General features: G+C 41.2%; 1 protein-coding gene across 10 annotated transcripts in view; it reads left to right on the forward strand.

Annotated features, from left to right (window-relative positions):
- Positions 1–21,874, forward strand: part of LOC112051181 (MOB kinase activator-like 2) — a 43,733-nt gene that overhangs the window by 13,611 nt on the left and 8,248 nt on the right. For 6 of the 10 annotated variants that reach the window (XM_024089708.2, XM_024089707.2, XM_052881912.1 and 3 more), the window contains 2 exons: positions 9,508–9,554; positions 19,371–19,950. In XM_024089708.2, the coding sequence (XP_023945476.1) occupies positions 9,538–9,554; positions 19,371–19,950 (597 nt within the window). In that variant the 5' untranslated portion in view covers positions 9,508–9,537. Of the gene's footprint in view, positions 1–5,436; positions 5,537–9,507; positions 9,555–12,612; positions 12,771–19,370; positions 19,951–21,874 lie in introns of those variants that run through there. The other 4 variants (XM_052881913.1, XM_052881909.1, XM_052881911.1 and 1 more) reach the window with 3 other exon arrangements.

Genomic DNA, 21,874 nt, shown 5'->3' on the forward strand with positions numbered 1-21,874 from the left:
TGTCGCGAGCAGCATAAGCTTGCCTTGCTATACGTAGGAATAATTAATCAAGAAAATACATTGAAACCGTATATATAATCAAAGATTGAAACTAAACTTTTCCCCGAAAACTGATGAATAGGCCAGTGAACAAAATATTAAACAGTGTTTAATACTGATACCGCGAATAAAGATACGTGTGGTAGATCATTCGACTCGTCATGACCACTTAAAAAATGGGCAAAAATTTTAGACCCACACCTATACGTTATAAACAAATAAAGATTTTTAAAAATAGGGGTATAATTAATGAAAATTACTCCCAAAGTATGTGTTAGAGAATATTTACAATAAGATTGTTAAAGTAGAGGACATTTTAAAATAAAACTATTAACTTCTGAAACTTGATCTCTATCGATAATATATTTTACTAGCGGACGCCCGCGACTTCGTCCGCGTAAAAATCGATGTCAACTTTCAACCCCTATTTCACATCCTTCTATTTATATTTTTGAAGCTTAATAATGATACCCAATAAATAGTCCACTAATCATTTTACATTTACAAATGTACCTAGAAAAATGAAGGACTTTCCATACAAACTTTCTACCCCTACTTCACCCGTTTCTGATTTTTTTTCGTATTATTCTTCGTATTATGGTCTATAAAAAAAACCCGGCACAGTTTTATTTAAATTCATTATTCATTTAGTGGTCTCAGCTTGATGCCTGGTCAAAAAAAGGCAGACAGACAGACAAAAAATAACAAAAAAATATTTTAGGCTTCAGTATCGATCATAATTATTTAAATGCCTTCCAACAAAATTTTTCAAAATATTATAATATTCAATAGCGGACCCGGTCAAGGTTCTCTTTTACTTATGTGCACTTCTTCCCTACCCCTAACTTATCTTACCCTACCCCCTACCCTATACCTACCCTACCCCTATCCTTCCCTATTGCATTGTTTGTGTGCTTTTAGGAGGTAATCTCTGGATCTACTGGACCGATTTGGAAAATTGTTTTACCAATAGAAAGCTACGTTATTTGCGAGTGTCATAGGCTATGTTTGATCCCCATATTCACAGGGGAACGGGAACTACGTAATTGAAAGCGCGAGGCGTCATATAGAGAAAATTCTGCGTCTTTTAGAATTGTGATTATTAAATAATTTATTTTGATAAGGATCTAAGTTTAGTAGTATAAATAATGACATAAACCTAAGTATATAAAATTAATATTTTTTTAAACACTAAATGTGCTCAAAATTTAGAAAATAGATATATGGTGTCGCGGACTTTTTTGTAGAACTTTTAAAGGTACATAAAGCCTCTATACATTGATTTCAATTCTACACAATGGATAAGGCAGCGAATGCGAATAAGTCTGTTTATGATGAATTTCGGTCCGACCTGTATGACAAAAACCATGATAACTCTGCTAATATATACGATACTTATAAATAGCACTCCTCGATAACGTAGCATTCTACTGGTGAAAGAATTTTTGAAATCGGATCAGTAGTTCCGAAGATTACCCAATTTAAGAATGTTACAAACTTACAAACATACAAACTTTACCTCTTTATAATATTAGTATAGATTTAATATTTAAAGTAGGGTTCCGCGCGGACGCTAAACGTGACCGCGTTATCGCTGGAAAGCGGGTGGCTCCAGTGATCATATTTTTCGTGTATTAAATATTGATTTAAATTTTTTTTTTTAAATAATATAAGCTTGACACTTGAAACAATAAACGACCGTCAGATTTTTTTTTCAAGTTTTTAAAGTGTTAGACAACTTTTAAGTTACAAATTATACAACTGATGATGAAACAACTGTCCTAAAAATCTAATTTTTTAACCGACTTTCAAAAAGGAGGAGGTTCTACGTTCGGCTGTATGTATGTTTTTTATGTATGTCCAGCGATAATTCCGTCATTTATCAACCGATTTTGAAAATTCATTTTTCGTTTTAAAGGGTTTGTTGCCAGTGTGGTCCCATTTTTTTCATGTCAGGATCTGATGATGGCATCCTGGAGAAATCGAGGGAAACTTTCGAAAATCGTATAGACGACTAGTGCATTTGTTAGTGTTTCCATAAGGTATTTTAAGCCATTACAATTTTATGAAGGTCTGGAGTTGGTCTGATGATGGAGCCGAAACACAGACGATGGAACTCGTCAACGATTTACAGCAGTTACCTTTTCTTTGGGCTTGATTAATTTCTATGGATGAGAACTTTCCACCTAGATGGTTTGTGACTGTATTAAGGGTCTGATGATTGAGACGAACGAGAGATAAGGGAACTCCTCGACGGTTCACAGTAGCTACCTTGTATTTGGACTAGATTAATTTTATATTGATGAGAACTTTCCACCCATAAGGATTGTGACTACATAGGGGGTCTGATGATGAAGACGGAGGACAGTTAGGACCACTTCTCATTAGTTATGATACCTTTCACGTTCTTCTGGTCATTCATATTACGTGCGGGTAAAGGGGGAGTGAAATTTTGTATATGAGTTAAGGCAGTATTTATAAAATTGACTTAGGTACTTATCATAAGAAAATAACGTTTTAGCTAATTATTTTTTGTTCACACTCAATAGGTATGCTAACACTGAAAATGAAAAAATAAAAATTTTAATAAAAAAAATTCAACCGACTTCCAACTCAAAAATTAACCTAAACTAAAAGTTTAGGTTAATTTTTGAGTTGGAAGTCGGTTGAATTTTTGAATATATGTTCTAAAAGATTGTATCAAAACATTTACTGTCTTTTCTATATTTTGTAAGTCATTAGTTTTTAAACTTAAGAATAAACGAAAAATCAAGGTAAAGGTTATTAAAAAATTTTTGGTTGTATGTTTGTTAAAAGTATAAACTTAGTGTCATCATTTATTTTTGAGGTAAAGTTTGTAAGTTTGTAACATTCTTTGAATGGGGTAATCTTCGAAACTACTGATCCGATTTCAAAAATTCTTTCACCAGTAGAATGCTACGTTAGAGAGCTACGGAGAGCTATACTATATTTTATATAGATATCATATATATTAGCAGAGTTATCATAGTTTTTGTCATACAGGTCGGACCGAAATTCCTCATAAACAGACTTATTCTGCGCTGCCTTATCCATTGTGTAAAATTGAAATCAATGTATGGAGGCTTTATGTGCCTTTAAAAGTTCTACAAAAAAGTCCGCGACACCATATATCTATCTTCTATATTTTAGCAGATGATTAGTGTTTTAAAAAATATTAATTTTATATACTTAGATTTACGTCATTATTTATACTACAAACTTAAATCCTTATTAAATTAAATTATTTAATAATCACAAGGATATTATGGAGATAAGATTTGCCCTTTACAGTATGTTAATTAGTTAAATACTTTCTGAGATAATACAAAATTTCTAAAAGACGCAGAATTTTCGCTATATGACGCGTCGCGCTTTCAATTACGTAGTTCCCGTTCCCATGTGAATATGAAGATCAACCACTATATATATATAGCCTATGACACTCTCAAATAACGTAGCTTTCTATCGGTAAAACAATTTTCCAAATCGGTCCAGTAGAACCAGAGATTGCCTCCTACAACCATACAAACTTTACCTCTTTATAATATTAGCATATAAGTCTCTATTTCCCATTGGTCATCGCACCACGTTTAAAGAGAACCCGAAGAGAGACCGAAGGACCGAAAATGTCGCGATAGCATATATCTATCTTCTATATTTTAACAGATATAGTACCTTTTGTACTTTAATAAATTATTTTATTCATATACTAAGGTTTACGTCATTATTTACACAACTAAACTTAAATCCTTATCAATACTTAATAAACAAGAGGGTATTATAGAGATAAGATTTGCCTTTTACAGTATGTTAATTAGTCATATAGTTTCGAAGATAATACAAAATTTCTAAAAGACGAAAAAATGTCGCTAAAAGACGCCCCGCAGTTTCACCCACATAGTTCCTGTTCCCGTAGGAACTAAAAACATAGCCTATAACACTCGAAAATAACGTAGCTTTCTATCGGTGAAAGAATTTTCAAAATCGGTTCTGTAGATGTTGTATCCCTACAAGCACACAAACGTTACCTCTTACCATCACACATCGTATGTTTGTTCCTCCTTTACGCTGCGGCTACAGAAGCGATTTGGTTGAAATTTGAAAAGGAAATGGATTTCACTCTGGATTAACACATAGGCTACTTTTCAGCCCGGAAAAATCCATGGTTCCTTTGCGATTTTTGAAAAACTGAACACCACGCGGACAAAGTCGCGGGCGTCCGCTAGTACTAGATGTAGATCTAGTATGATTACACTAAATATAGATATAGATCTTGATAAAGATCTAGTATACTTACTATAGATGTAAGCCGATGAGGAGTTTCCTTAACTGTTCATCTTCATCACTAGACTCGTAATGACAGTTACACTCCATCTAGGTGTAAAGTTCTCATCAACACAAATTAATTAAGCGCAATCACAAGATAGCTAATGTAAACCGTCCAGAAGTTCCATTAACTGTCCCTTGTCTTTATCAATAGATACCTAATGTCAATCACATCCCACCTAAGTCCTCATGAATACAAATTGATTGAGCCCAATCACGAGGTAGCTACTGTAAAACGTTGAAGAGTTCTATTAACTGTCCTTTGTCTTCATCATCAGACCCCTATTGACAGTCATAACCCAGCTAGGTGGAAAGTCCTCATCAATACAAATTAAACCCAATCACAAGGTAGCTATTGTAAACCGTTGAGATGTTCCATTACCTGTCCTTTGTCTTCATCACCAGACCCCTGATGAGAGTCACAACCCAGCTAGGTGGAAAGTCCTCATCAATGCAAATTAATCAAACCCAATCACAAGGTAGCTATTGTAAACCGTTGAGATGTTCCATGAGCTTGTAAACTAAGCCTATTTGAAATAAATGAATTTTGACTTTGACTTTTGACATTACCTGTCCTTTGTCTTCATCATCAGACCCCTGATGAGAATCACAACCCAGCTAGGTGGAAAGTCTTCATCAATACAAATTGATTAAGCCCAATCAGAAGGTATCTATTGTAAACCGTTGAGAAGTTCCATTACCTCAAATTGTAGTGGTTTAAAATGCTGAATGAAAATATTAAGGAACGCTATAGTCGCCATTACGATTTTTGAAAGTTTCCCTTGATTTCTCCAGGATCCTATCATCTGACCCTGACATGAAAAAAACGGGACCACCTTGGGAGTATACCATTTCAAACAAAAAAAATGTTCATAAAAAAATAACATAGACTCGATTTGAGAACCTCCTCCTTTTTATGAAGTCGGTTAAAAATGGAAGCCAAATTCTATGATGTGTGTCGTTATCGATTATGCCAACAAAAGAAATGATATTTAAGTGGTGCCAAACTATAGATTAGAAAGCTTAAGATTTGACTTGGCTAATTTTAAGGTTCAAGGAACTACTGTATCGATGTTTTGACAACAGAAAGGGTAACACAAATGCGATCTTCAAGACAATGCTGTATGGTTTTCAATAGGCACATTAATAGGTACGTATAGTATAGATATTCAATAAAATTATCAGATAATGTGAAAATATGCTTTGATTTTCAAATGCTGATTTGTTTTATTTCAACTTAACTGTAATTAAAGTTTGATTGGAGTGTACCCACTGATAGAAGTGCTTTATCAATGGTGACATTTTTTTTATTATTTACTAAGAAGATAGACGTATCGAAATTGTTTTTCTAAATTTATATGGGACCACGTACGGAATATACCCTTCTCATTAAAAAAAGAATTATTAAAATCGGACAGCTCAATAAAAAGTTATGTTTGGTTTTACATTACGAAAACAGGGGGTGATTGATTGTAAATTTATTTTAGTGTAAAACCAAATATAACTTTTAATAATTTTAGTGTAAAACCAAATATAACTTTTTATTAAGTGGTCCGATTTTAATAATTCTTTTTTATTGTAAAGGGTACATTCCGAAGATAGTCTCATATAAATATGAAAAAACAATTCGAACCCTAAAGCTAGGAAAACGGTAGATGACTGATTGGACCATGGTCACCGCCTTCAAAGTGATTTCTGCATACGTTTGTTATTTTGAAGTCGGTAACATTTTTAAATTATTTATTATACAAATAGCATAGATATTTTTTCATCATCATCATTATCAGCCGATGGACGTCCACTGCTGAACATAGGCCTCTTGCATGGACCAAGCACAACGATCTCGAATCGCCAGCATCTAGCGGTTTCCTGCAATCCGCTTAATGTCCTCGGTCCACCTAGTGGGGGTCGACCAACACTTTGCTTTCCGGTGCGGGGTCGCCATTCCAGCATCTTGGGACCCCAACGTCCATCGGCTCTTCGAACTATGTGGCCTGCCCATTGCCACTTCAGCTTAGCGACTCGCTGAGCTATGTCGGTGACTTTGGTTCGTCTGCGGATCTCCTCATTTTTGATTCGATCACGCAGAGAAACTCCAAGCATAGATCGCTCCATCGTCCGCTGAGTGATTTTGAGCCTTCTAATAAGGCCCATATTTAGCGACCAAATTTCGGATCCGTATGTCATCACTGGCAGCACCCACTGTTCGAAGACTTTCGTCTTCAGGCGCTGAGGAATTTCGGACGAAAAGATGTCGCGGAGTTTCCCAAACGCTGCCCAGCCGAGCTGGATTCGGCGATTCACCTCTTACTCCAAATTGGATCTACCTAACTGGACTGTGTGTCTTAGGTATATATACTCGTCTACATTTCGAGCGCAGAGTCCTCAACAATAACTTGGTGGAGCGTAACATAAGCATTAGACATGATCTTCGTCTTGCTCATGTTCATTTTTAGGCCCACACGTTGAGAAACTCTGCTGAGGTCGTTGAGCATGGTACCTAGGTCATCCAGAGTCTCAACTCAGAGTCAAACCTACGAGCGGGACGATTCGTGATGACTCTCGAGAACAACTTGTATACATGACTTAACAACGAGATGGGTCTGTAGTTCTTCAGCAAGGTATTGTCACCTTTTGCGGTTAAGTATCGGTTTTCCACCCGCTTTCAGGAGTTCTGCTATGATTCCGTCATCACCTGGTGCTTTGTTGTTCTTAATTTGTTTGAGAGCCATACTAATCTCGTATAGGCTGACGTCCGGGATATCTTCGGATAGTGTCGAGTCAATTTGGCTCTAGGGTCTTTAGCCAAACTGTCAACAGGCTTTTGGTTAAAGGTTGGTTAGAGGTGTATCGACCTCACTCAAGATCTCGGGCTTAGAAGAAATAATATTGCCGTGATCGGTCTTTAAACGCGTCAAATGTCTTCGTCCAATAGACAGATCTCTCGCGAAGACATTGGAGCCTCGATTGTTCTCGATTGTATCCTTGATACGCTCGGTATTAAAGCGTCGCAAGTCGCATGTCTGCGATTTAGAGATCTGTCTATTAATCCGACGGTACTTTGACGCGTCTGTTGAAGACTGCATTCTCATTTCTTGCCTCTCCTCCATGAGCTTGAGTGTATGGTCCGAGAACTTGTTGGTTCTTTTTGTACGGTGGGTTTTGAAAAACTTAGACCCAACCGTATGGACAGTTTCCACAAGTCTGTTGTTTAGACCGTCCACATCAACGCAATCTGCTAGGTAATCGAAGCGGTTCTGTAATTCCAGTTAAAAGCTCTCGGGGTTTTGGATTTGGGCACGAAAGGGTCGGAGCGTAGATTTCACCAGTTTGTACCGTTCCAGCTGTAAGTTGATATTCAATGTGCCTCTTACTATTCGGTGATCACTACCGGTTTTGACCCTATTGATCACAGAGACGTCGTTGAATATATGCCGTCTGGTAGACAAGATGAAATCTATCTCGTTTTTCGTGGAACCATCGGGGCTCATCCAAGTCCATTTTCTTTGTGGTGGCTTTCTGAAGAAGGAGTTCATCATAAAGAGACCCTCCTTCTCCATGAAGTCAGCCAACATTTGGCCCCTCTGGTTTCGTTGCCCATTACCAAATTGCCCCACTTTCAACTGTGAACCGCTCCTTACACCCAGCTTTGCATTGAAATCCCCCATCACAATATTGTAGTAGGAGTGCGAGGCTTTTGATATATCCTCATACAATATCTCTACCTCCTCGTCGGTTTGTATCGAGGTCGGCGCGTAAACCTGTATAATCTTCAACGAATACCGTTTGGTAATTCGAAAAACGAGGTACGCTACCGTACTCGACACACTCTCGACTCGTACAACACTGTTCACGGGGGATTTGCGGACGATAAACCCAACACCACCCTGGGACAAAATATGGTCGCCCTCCCGGTAGTAGAACAAGTTGCCGGATTCGGATAAATTAAGGTCTGATCATAGTGTTCAAATAATTACTATCTTAAATAATAAAACCAATAACTGAAAGTAAATGAAATAGATTGATTCAAAAACACTATTATTTCTAAAATTCCAAGTAGGTATTGCATTTGAAAATAATCATCTAGACATGCTCTTTGGTACACTTTTCACGACAATAGACAGAGAGTTTAGTAAAATTTTTATCTGTCAATATATATATATGTGTGTCAATATATATATATATAAGACAAAATATTAATTTGTACAAGCGAAAAGGAGATTTATCGTCTCCAAAGAGTAAAAAAATCTTTTGTAGGTTTGGGTGTACTCTTCTATAATAAGATCCCCAAGTCTGTGATGGACCTGCCAATGCATAGCTTTAAGCAATGTGTTAAAAAATATTTACTTAGTCGAGGTTACTACACTATTGATGAGTTCCTCAGTGATAAAGATGATTGGAGGCCATTGGATCAGCTTCCACCTTTACACAGGAAATAAAACTATAAGAAATTGTAATTGTTATCAATTGTAAATTATAATACTGTATGACTTTTTCAAAAGAGCAACTGTTGAGTTTCTTGCCGGTATCTTCTCAGCAGAACCTGCCTTCCGAACCGGTGGTAGAATCTTTACAAATAGTCAACTGACGTGTCAAAAGTGCTTGTAAACTGAGCCTCCTTGAAATAAATGATTTTTGATTTTTTGATTTTTTTGATTTTGATTCCAAGGTTATCGAGTCCTCCCCTTTCTTCGGACTTCAGACAAACCTATTACATCCCAGCGCAACTTGCTCACTACTTCTAGCTCGATCATCTTTTCGTCGGTTCTCAACGTTGCCAGATCTAGTTGTCGGGGTTGGCAGCGGAATCTCCCCCGGAGATTCTTGACACCCCTTGCCCCGCCGTTACCACAACCGCTGCCAGAGCCGTCGACTGATGCTTTCGCATCACTAAATAACTTACAGTCAAAACTTAAGCCTGCCAAAACTCTTCCGTTAGTGCCCGAATCGATCGAAATCGGTTTCGAATTTGGCCGACTCTTACTTTGGCGAAAATAAATCGACTCGATATTCAATAGAATATCGAGTCGATTTATTTTCGCACTAACGTAAGTTAGTTTTGTCGTGTGGGCTGTGGATTGTGGCTGTGGCTGTGGCTGACCCGTGCGTCCCTTGTTGCAGGTGAGTGAGCCGCCGCGCGCATGTCGCGTCATGCTGGACTGCCTCTGGTAAGCTCAAAGCAGGCCCCGCGGCCGCGCGCGCGTCGCACGCGTCGGCCTCACCGCCTGGCGCGCGTTTGACCCTACACACTACACGCTACGCACTACACGCTACACACTACACGCTACACACTACACGCTACACACTACACACGCAAACGTGCACGTACATAAATCGGTAACGCCGATTACCTCGGTGCTCGAACCGTCCTCTGTTCTTCCTTCACATTTGTGCAATTTTTAGTAGTACATCATACATTTATAATAAAAATATTTTTAAACTTACCCCCTGTCCTCATAAAGCTCAGAGGTATTAAATTTAAACTTATATCAAATACTCCGGTACTACGATTTGATTTTGTTTCAGCTTAAAGGTAGTAAACCTTTAAGCTGAAACAAAATCAAATCATATCTATATAGGACTACCTTCGAACCCTTTAAAGTAAAAACTGTTGCTATTTTGTATATAAATTAATGAAAAAAAAAAATATCTATAATTAATCAAGATCACCGAATTTTTTCCATAAGTTAATTAAATGGCATCTTTACATAATAAAAACTTATTTCCAATTGTTATTATTATTTTTTAACTTAGAGGGAAAGAATTAATATAAATCGTTCACATTTCAAGTTATCTTTTTGTAAATTACTAGCGGACGCCCGCGACTTCGTCCGCGTAAATTTCGATGTCAACTTTACTACTACCCCTACCCTACCACTACCCCAACCCCTACATCTACCCTACCCCTACCCTACCCTACCCCACCCCTACGCCCACCCTACCCCTACCCTACCCCAAACCTACTCCTACCCTACCCCTACCTTACCTACACCCTACCCCCATCCTACCCCTACCCCCATCCTACCCCTACCCCCATCCTACCCCTACCCCCATCCTACCCCTGCCCCCATCCTACCCCTACCCTCCCCGTACCCTATCCCTTTCCTACCCCTATCCCACCCGTACCCCTATCTCACGCCTATCCTACCCCTACCCTACCACTTCCCTATCCTACCCGTACCTCTACCCTACCACTACCCTACCTCTACCCCTACCCTACCACTACCCCAAACCCGGCTCTAAACCTACCCTACCCCTACGCTGCCCTACTCGTACCCTACCCTACCCTGTAACTTCTCAATCTTACTCCTGCCCTTAGCAAAATCGGTCCAGTCCTTCGAGAGTGGTGGTATGACCAAGAGAAATAAAGACTTCTATGCTAATAATATAAAGAGGTAAAGTTCGTGTGGTTGTAGGAGGTAATCGCTGGATCTACTGGACCGATTTGGAAAATTGTTTTACCAATAGAAAGCTACGTTATTTGCGAGTGTGGCTATGTTTGATCCCCATATTCACACGGGATCGGGAACTACGTAAATGAAAGCGCCGGGCGTCATATAGCGGAATTTCTGCGTCTTTTGTAATTTTGTATTATCTCCGAAACTATTTAAGTAATTAACATACTGTAAAGGGCAAATCTTATCTCCATAATATCCTTGTGATTATTAAATAATTTATTTTAATAAGGATTAAAGTTTAGTTGTATAAATAATGACGTAAACCTAAGTATATAAAATTAATAATTTTTAAAACACAAAAGGTACTATATCTGCTAATATATAGAAGATAGATATATAGTGTCGCGGACTTTTTTGTAGAACTTTTAAAGATACATAAAGTCTCTATACATTAATTTCAATTTTACACAATAGTTAAGGCAGCGCATGCGAATAAGTATGTTTAAGAGGATTTTCAGTCCGACCTGTATGACAGAAACTGTGTCAACTCGGCTAATATATATGATACCTATATAAATACTAGCGGATGCCCGCGACTTCGTCCGCGTGAAACTCGATGTAAACTTTCAAGAAGGGAAGGTATAGGGTAGGGTACAGGTAGGGTATGGGTTGTGTAAGGGTAGGGTAGGGGTAAAGGTAGGGTAGGGGTAGGGCAGGGTAGGGGAGTGTATGCCTAGGTTAGGGGTAGGGTAGGGGTAAGGCCTACCCCTATCACATGACATGTGCCTCAGCGAGACTGGCGACTGTGTGTGTGGGCTGGCGGAGGGAGACCTCCACCATGTCCTGTGGGAATGCGGCGAGTACGAGGACCTCCGGAGTGCAATGTTGGAAGGGATCGTCAGAGAAGAGGCGGGACCGGTGTACTACCAGGATCTCGTTAGCTCGGCGGTCAACTTCGGCAAGCTGCGGGAGTTCGCGCATCGGTGGCACGCGAGGCGGAGCGCTCTGGACCGTTGACCGCCGGTCGAAGGTGATGCATGGATCGCGGCGGGCAAGCGGATCTCAACGTCGTGTGTCGTCCAGCCCCAGAAGGGTGAGAGTGAGTATCAAGGGACAAGGAGCGAAAAGAAAATAACTTGTAGGGAGTCAAGAAGGCGTCCCGGGAACACGCAAAGAGCAAGTACCGGGTTCGCCCTCCCTCGATTCGGCCCAAATTACCGAGAGGTTGAAAGGGCCATGGGAGGTGGTGGGTTGCCCATACTTGTTTCATTCCGGGGGCGATATGATGTAACGATCGATCGATCGAATATGAAAAATCGGTTCCTAATGCGTAAAGTATAATAATACTCTGAAGTATTTTATTTTGCTTATTCGACTGTGATTCTTACTCCTTCACAATATGAGTTAGTTTCCTTCGGCACAGACAATCACTGCCAAATACTTTAAAGTATTTTAAAACCTGGTATTTAGCCCTAGTATTTTTATGTACTCTTACTAGAAAGTATGCAAGTATGTCTCACGAGAATAATCGACGACAGTCGTCACCAACAGACGGTCAATCGTTGCACGCTTGTGGGCAGGAAAAATTAAAATATATTCTTTGCATCAAATCGAGCCCTCTTGTTCGCAGCGACTAACACGCGATCGATTATAGCCGTGGGCGCTGCAGAAACGTGAGAATAATTGATCGTCAATGGCTAGCATAAGTCACTGACGCCGGTGAGTTGGCGCCTTAGCGCACCGCAGAGCCGATGTATCCCACTCGTCGTCGCCGCTGACGTGAGTTGTTCCGTCGACTCATCTGTGACGTAGCGCCGGCGGGGGGCGCGCGGGGCGGCGGGCGGCGGGCCGAGTGTCCGGCAGTCGGCAGTCGGGCTGCTCGGCATTACGAGGTGCGCGCGCCGGCGCCGCAGTCATGTGTCATGCGGTAGTGTTGGGCGTGCTGTTCTCGCTGCCGTCGTACCTGTACGCGGCGGTGCCGTTCAGGTGAGGCGGCGTACCGACACGCCGGCTGGCGGGCTGCGTGCTCAGCGTTGTGCAGTGTGCCTGTGCCGTGCTCGTGACACACTCAATGTCGTCTTATCGCTCCGACGGACGATCACTCGTTACGTTCCTAACTAAATTATATCTATTTTAGTTTTTATTTTCAAGAGATTTCGGCGAAACTTCACGTGTCTCGGACGCTAACGATTACTTCACTAACATTTATTTTATCAGTGAAGTCGAATTCATTAGGTGTTCAACTAAATGTAAATTGTAAACAACAAGGACCACGTGACGGTCGGGCGGCGGGCGGCGGGCGGCGGGCGCCACTCAATGACTCATGAAAGTATGGTTTATGACTACCCAGTAACTACTAGGGCTAGGGACGGTACGCCAGCTAAAGTGTTTTTCGGATAGCATGGGTACGGTGACAGTTGCCTTATGACCTTCATAGTACATACTATAATAGTGAATCGCGGCAAAGTTTCAAGAGTGAAACGAACTGTCACCGTACCCATGCTATCTGAAAAACAACATAGCGACCGATGAGTGGACTACAGACTAATCAACTTTACCTCAGTGTTCAAGTACTTATGTTCTTAAGACCGAGACTTCGATATAATCAAGTTGTAGGTATATACAGGCTGTCGCGTAATTAATGGATAAAACGCAAATGGTAGATACACCACCGAATTATCTAAAACTGATTTTGATAGTTTTCCAAAAATCCCTGGGGGATTTAAGGGTTCCGAACGTACATAGTACAAAAACGGAACCCTTATAATCTCACTCGCGCACATTTTAATGTCTGCCTGTTTTCTCCGAATGTACTGGATCAATGCAGTTAAAATTCACATCTAAATTTTAGTGACCCAAATACAGGGATGTATCGTTAATAGGTACAATTTGAACATGGGGGTAAGATGGAAAGTTGAAAAAAATTTTTTGCTAACTTCATTGTGATACATCAAATGAAAGGTCTTGATAAGAGGATTTTAAAAATATTTTTTTTTTTGGAATTAAAAGAAAATTACCTTTTCAGTTATTTAAACCAATAGATGAAAATTGACCATGCCCTTTTTCTCCGAAACTGCTGTATCTAAAATTTTGAGAAAAATACAGAAATAAGCATTTTACTTGAACATTTCTGGAAAATTTTGAAAGTATGAAATTTTTGAATATGAAGGTTACTTCTGGGGGCAAGATGGAAAATTTAAAAAAAAACATCAAATAAAAGAACTTATTAAGAGGATCTCAAATATATATTTTTTTTGTAATTTTAAAATGAACTAACGTGGTACAATCATTCTATATTGTGCCTACCAATGTAACAAATGGAGAACACAAACAAAATGTAAACTGCATCGTGTGATGTGATACATCAAATGAAAGAGAGGATTTAAAGATTAGCATTGGTCGATTCTCTGTTTAACTCCGAAATTATTGAATTTAGAAAAAAATACAGAAATTAGTTTTCTACTTAGGTTCTACAGAAGAACTTCAATATTGTGCCTACCAACTTGCATACTATTATAAAACCTATTCATCGAAACTAAAGTGTTTTTCAGATAGCATGGGTACGATGACAGTTACCTTATGACATTCATAATACGTGCTAATATCGGTAATCGCGGCAAACTTTCAACAGTGAAACGAACTGTCAATGTACCTATCCTATCTGAAAAACATTTTAATGTTAAGTATTGTATGCTTTAAATTATAATAATAATTTTAGGTTTAGGTAAATATTTAACTAAACAAATAAGCCTGAAAATTATATAATTAGGTACAATTTTAGGTCAGTTTTCAAAAACATGATATCAGGGACATTCGCCTTTCCAGGGAAATAGCATTGGAATTGGAAATATTTCCCTGGAAAGGCGAAGTGAGGTTGAATTTTTTATCGTCTATCCCGTGGTGTGGGATATCGTTATCGGTATTTTTGTGTATTACATAAGGGATTAAAGTACTATAGTCGAATAATGAATTCAGCGATCTCTTTTGAAGTTTCCTGTGATACCATTTTTTATTGAATCAAAAATAGTGATGTGACAAAGTGAACGATCATGATTCACTCAATATGTTCTGAACCAAATTAGTAAATAATTTTAATAAATAACAGTTACATCTGTTATTTATTAAGAAATTTCTCAGTCTATGGCTTAATAATAAACGTAAAACTTATTTTGAGTCACAGTGATGAAAATAAAATTATTCTAAGACCTTATTTAATTTGACTAATAACTGAGACAAATAAAATTAAATGATTGCTTTTAATTAATAGATCATATTTTTCATGTTATTGTATTAATTATTAATGACTAGCAACGCCTGTGACTTCGTCCGCGTAAGTAAGTTACCTACTTCAGTATTATTGTATTTCAGAATTATTAAAGAACGAATGAAAAATAAATACACAATAGCAAAGATTTTTACTATCTCTATAAAATTTACTTTTTATTTACTATCTCTATTAATAAAATATTGTTGCATAAATAGGGTAGTTGACTCATATCAAATTTAATATACACAATATTATTTTTTTGTATTACATGAAATTAGGATTAATTTTTTTTTTTTAAATCCTATTTAAAATTGTTCAAACCCTATCCTAATCCTATTTAAAAGTTTAAACTAGATATTTTAAAATGGAAGATAAAATGTACCGTAACCGTATGCACTCTCGTTGATCTTCGGAGTTCCGATATTAGAGTCATAAATTTATTGTTATTTTTTTCTGTTTCTACTTTTTCTTCATCTTTATTTTCATCATCAGACGATTCTAAACTTAGTGTTTGCGTTGGCTTAGGCTCTAGATATTTGTTTTAAATTGTAGTTTTTTGACCATCACAGAGTCGAACATTTGAATAGTCATTGTTTATTCAATGCAAACAAACAAACAATCAAATCTTTCCCCTATATAATATTAGTATCTAGTAGTAGAGTAGCTTGGCTTAAATTTTCAAATCGGAAGTAGTGGTACCCTTAGAGATCAGGGCAAATAGGTAAAAAATTGATCAATTACATAATTTACACAATTTTTCTTTCAACCGTCTGTCACTAAGCGCTATGATAGAACTTTCTGTTCAAAATTCCTCTTTGAGAGTGAATGATCTGAGGCACTATTTTTTTACCTATACAGAACAGGACATCACTATGACAATAAATATGGTATCATTATTTTACAAAGTGACATTAGCATCTGTCAGAAAATTCGCACGATTATTGATTATACTATAACTTAACCCTACCACCGGCGACGTACTCGTACAGTAGGTCTCAACAGTAGGTGCAACAGCTGTCCGCGGATACCACCGGCGACGTACTCGTACAGTAGGTCTCAACAGTAGGTGCAACAGCTGTCCGCGGATACCACCGGCGACGTACTCGTACAGTAGGTCTCAACAGTAGGTGCAACAGCTGTCCGCGGATACCACCGGCGACGTACTCGTACAGTAGGTCTCAACAGTAGGTGCAACAGCTGTCCGCGGATACCACCGGCGACGTACTCGTACAGTAGGTCTCAACAGTAGGTGCAACAGCTGTCCGCGGATACCACCGGCGACGTACTCGTACAGTAGGTCTCAACAGTAGGTGCAACAGCTGTCCGCGGATACCACCGGCGACGTACTCGTACAGTAGGTCTCAACAGTAGGTGCAACAGCTGTCCGCGGATACCACCGGCGACGTACTCGTACAGTAGGTCTCAACAGTAGGTGCAACAGCTGTCCGCGGATACCACCGGCGACGTACTCGTACAGTAGGTCTCAACAGTAGGTGCAACAGCTGTCCGCGGATACCACCGGCGACGTACTCGTACAGTAGGTCTCAACAGTAGGTGCAACAGTAGGTGCAACAGCTGTCCGCGGATACCACCGGCGACGTACTCGTACAGTAGGTCTCAACAGTAGGTGCAACAGTAGGTGCAACAGCTGTCCGCGGATACCACCGGCGACGTACTCGTACAGTAGGTCTCAACAGTAGGTGCAACAGCTGTCCGCGGATACCACCGGCGACGTACTCGTACAGTAGGTCTCAACAGTAGGTGCAACAGTAGGTGCAACAGCTGTCCGCGGATACCACCGGCGACGTACTCGTACAGTAGGTGCAACAGCTGTCCGCGGATACCACCGGCGACGTACTCGTACAGTAGGTCTCAACAGTAGGTGCAACAGTAGGTGCAACAGCTGTCCGCGGATACCACCGGCGACGTACTCGTACAGTAGGTCTCAACAGTAGGTGCAACAGCTGTCCGCGGATACCACCGGCGACGTACTCGTACAGTAGGTCTCAACAGTAGGTGCAACAGCTGTCCGCGGATACCACCGGCGACGTACTCGTACAGTAGGTCTCAACAGTAGGTGCAACAGCTGTCCGCGGATACCACCGGCGACGTACTCGTACAGTAGGTCTCAACAGTAGGTGCAACAGCTGTCCGCGGATACCACCGGCGACGTACTCGTACAGTAGGTCTCAACAGTAGGTGCAACAGCTGTCCGCGGATACCACCGGCGACGTACTCGTACAGTAGGTCTCAACAGTAGGTGCAACAGTAGGTGCAACAGCTGTCCGCGGATACCACCGGCGACGTACTCGTACAGTAGGTCTCAACAGTAGGTGCAACAGCTGTCCGCGGATACCACCGGCGACGTACTCGTACAGTAGGTCTCAAAGGTTCATAGAAAATTACAAGGAGATTGTTACCGATTTATTGGAAATTTTAAGAACTGTAATCTCCATGTTTTTTTTTCTAAAACCCAGGGACCAATCATGTCATCTTTTTTTTCCAATTGAGTTTTTTCCCTGAAAACTTAAAAGAATGATGATGAACAGGGGGAACATTTTCACCAAGATTTAAAAGTTTTTGAATCTTGAATCTTTAAAGTTTTTGAAACATACAGGGTTTTGGTCTGAAAACATGTTAGGAGACTACAGTTAGTCCATTACAATAGAAGCTTATTCAAATACTATAAAAAAACCAGAATAATGATTTTGTAACAAAATAAAAACTTTCAGCTGGGGGATGGAAACCGTGTAAACCAGTGCTATTGGCCGACGAGATTCGTGCTCGTGGCTCGTTCGATGTTCCGCCGCGGTTATCGCCGATAACATATCGCGAGCGCGCCGGACTGTGACCTCAACCACCTCAACATTAACGTGATATCATTTCTAAAGAATAGCAGAAATTAATAATTATTATACAGGATCACTGGAAACACATAGCGTTCCCTTCAAGGGGTGATAGGAGGGATCATTAGAAATGATAGCTAATGATCCTCCTACCACACCCCACAGTAACTTGGTCATAGGACTTCTAAGTCTATTGCCCTCGCTACTTCCATAGTCAATAGGGCAGTGTCTCGCTGCGGCATACGAAAATGTGAAATTTTTAGGGTTCCGAACGTACGTAGTACAAAAACGGAACCCTTATAATCTCACTTGCGCACATTTTAATGTCTGTCTGTTTTCTCCGAATATACCAAACCAATCCAGTTGAAATTTGGTACACATATAAATTTTAGTGACCCAAATACAGGGATGTATCGCGAATAGGTAAAATTTGAATATGGGGAGCACTTATGGGGGTCAAAACTTTTACAAACATCATTGTGTGATACATCAATTGAAAAGTAATAGGATCATGATAAGAGGATTTTAAAGATATTTTTTTGGAAAACTTTGAAACTCAAATTTTTTTAATTAATTTGGTAAATCATCTAATATTGTACCAACTTGCATATTTAAAGTTTAGATAAATATTTAACAAAACAAATAAGCTCAGAAGAAACGAAGAGAATTATATAATTATTAATTAGTTACAATTTCAGGTCAGTTTTCAAAAACATGATAGATTAACAACGTTCGTCACGCGAGTTCGACTCAAGTTTAGAGCTTTCCGTGGTCCCTGCGAGACATACAATACTGCCGAATTAAAAATATGTTGTGATCAATTTTATACTCGATTTTTTTTCTGATTTCTGATCTCACTAAGAAAAGGTGCAGAATTTTCAAAAATGCCCGATTTCTTGTATCTATTTTATCTTTTTTCACATAATAATGACACAAAATTATTAAACCGATTTTCAAGAAAAAAAAACCAATGGACCAAGGTTTTTAAAACAAAAAAAAAATCTAAATTAGTTAATAAATGACGAAGTTATGAGGCAACAAATATTGAAAAAAACTAAAAAAAATTCAAAAAAAAAAAATTTAATAAAAGGGGGAATAATATATCATACGCGTAAAATTGAGAACCTCCTTTTCTTGAAGTCGGTTAATAAGATATTTAATCAATAAAAATACGACAAAAGTATTCCCGACTTATTAAAAAAAATCGAGTATAATATTGATCACAACATATTTTTAATATGGCAGTATTATATGTCTCGCCAGGGACCAGGGAATAAACGGAATTTTCATCTAATTACGATAAAATATTTTTAGTAGATTTTGAAATTTTATAATCTTATTTATTTTGCAAATATCGAGTCAGTATGTTATTTATTTATTTACCATTGCCTGCTGCGCCGACTGAGGCGCGCTAGCCCCGTGGCTCAGCCGTAGAAGGCAGTGACGTGAAGTGACGCCGCTCTCCTGTCGCAGGAAGGCGCGGCGCAAGGAGCGCGAGGGCGAGGCGGCCGACCCCAAGCTGTACCTGCAGGAGGCGCTGCTGGAGCGCAAGCTGCCCGAGCTAGACGTGCGCGCGCTGGTGGAGCTGCCGCGCGGGCTGGACCTCAACGAGTGGCTGGCGTCGCACACGCTGGCGCTGTTCGAGCACGTCAACCTGCTGTACGGCGCCGTGTCCGAGTTCTGTTCGGCGCGCGCGCCCGCCTGCGCCGACATGGCGGGCCCGGGCGGCCGCTCGTACGCGTGGTACGACGAGCGCGGCAAGAAGTCGCGCGTGGCGGCGCCGCAGTACGTGGACTACGTCATGACGCACGCGCAGCGCACGCTGCACGACGAGGCCGTGTTCCCCACCAAGTTCGCCAACGAGTTCCCGCCGCACTTCGGCGCCGCCGTGCGCCGCGTGCTGCGCCTGCTGTTCCACGTGGTGGCGCACCTGTACGCCGCGCACTTCCGCGAGCTGGCGCTGCTGCGCCTGCACGCGCACCTGCACCTCACCTTCGCGCACCTCACCGCGCTCGACCGCCGCTTCGCGCTGCTCGACCCCAAGGAGACCGAGGTACGCCCACCGTCTGAGCGCCGCGGCTGCACCTCGCCGCGCTCGACCCCAAGGAGACCGAGGTACGCCCACCGTCTGAGCGCCGCGGCTGCACCTCGCCGCGCTCGACCCCAAGGAGACCGAGGTACGCCCACCGTCTGAGCGCCGCGGCTGCACCTCGCCGCGCTCGACCCCAAGGAGACCGAGGTACGCCCACCGTCTGAGCGCCGCGGCTGCACCTCACCGCGCTCGACCCCAAGGAGACCGAGGTACGCCCACCGTCTGAGCGCCGCGGCTGCACCTCGCCGCGCTCGACCCCAAGGAGACCGAGGTACGCCCACCGTCTGAGCGCCGCGGCTGCACCTCGCCGCGCTCGACCCCAAGGAGACCGAGGTACGCCCACCGTCTGAGCGCCGCGGCTGCACCTCGCCGCGCTCGACCCCAAGGAGACCGAGGTACGCCCACCGTCTGAGCGCCGCGGCTGCACCTCGCCGCGCTCGACCCCAAGGAGACCGAGGTACGCCCACCGTCTGAGCGCCGCGGCTGCACCTCGCCGCGCTCGACCCCAAGAAGACCGAGATACGCCCACCGTCTGAGCGCCGCGGCTGCACCTCGCCGCGCTCGACCCCAAGGAGACCGAGGTACGCCCACCGTCTGAGCGCCGCGGCTGCACCTCGCCGCGCTCGACCCCAAGGAGACCGAGGTACGCCCACCGTCTGAGCGCCGCGGCTGCACCTCGCCGCGCTCGACCCCAAGGAAACCGAGGTACGCCCACCGTCTGAGCGCCGCGGCTGCACCTCGCCGCGCTCGACCCCAAGGAGACCGAGGTACATTTTTGTACGTCAAATTTCATCTTTGATCGTCAAGTGGTATCATGTATTTGCTGATACAGTTGGTTTACAAGGTCTTAAGAAAATAAAAAGGTACTTTGTACGTGGTCGTACGTCATCATCATGTAAGGAGGCTTCACCCGGCGAACAATGTTATAATATGAAAAATCGCAGCGTAGAGTTCAGTAATAGGGGACTTGCCTCTTTTTTAAACAGTGTTTAAACTTAATTATTGTGTGTGTAATAATGTTTAAAATTGAAGTAATTATAGCCATATTTTATTTCATCCCGGCACCCAATAATTAAAAAATATATAATTTTAGGAACAAATCATTTATTTACGTACACATGTACTTTGTAATAAGAATTTAAACCCCGACTCCATGAAATATTTAAACAGAAAAGAAAAATAACAAAAATGTAAAATATATTTGTAAAAAAAACAGTCAGTTGGAAATAATGAACAATAATTATAAAACAGTCGCGACCGACCGCGGGTGCTACAGAGTATGAGGGTGTGGGTATGAGGATGAGGTGCGCGGCGAGGTGAGAGTGTTCAGATGTTCCTGTGAGTTGTAGCAATTTCTTTTATCGATTGCGCTTTGGAGAGATGAAAGTCTAAGTGAGAGTTATTCTTGTTTTAGGTTCGAGAAATTTGAAGTAAAAGTTCTGAACGTAAATTCATTGGATTGAGGCACATTCAAAAGACGAATTTTCCGAGGTCTAAAAGACGACGCGTTCAATGAAAAATCTGATAGCAAGCTATGACAATCGACACGGCTTGTCCAGATAGTTTGCAGCAAAAGCATGTCATTTTGATTTCTTCTGTGCTCCAGGGAGGCTATCTTATAGTGCGCTCGCTGGCACACTCGCGCCCACAGGCTTTTTCGTAATTGTTAATTTGCTTAGTCTTTAAAGTCGAGGTACCTGACGAATTGTCTTTGCACAGACTCCAGCCTATGGGCATGAGTATGTATTGTGGAGACCAAATATGACAAGCATATTCCAGATTGCTTTTAACGTAGGCATAACAAAAGATTTTTAGCATTTAAAATTACTGAAGCTAAGTGTTACCCGTTTATTGTATCTCAATTGTTTGTAAGCCCATGACATCG

The sequence above is a fragment of the Bicyclus anynana genome, chromosome 6 (genome assembly GCF_947172395.1).
Source record: "Bicyclus anynana chromosome 6, ilBicAnyn1.1, whole genome shotgun sequence".
Taxonomy (NCBI): domain Eukaryota; kingdom Metazoa; phylum Arthropoda; class Insecta; order Lepidoptera; family Nymphalidae; genus Bicyclus; species Bicyclus anynana.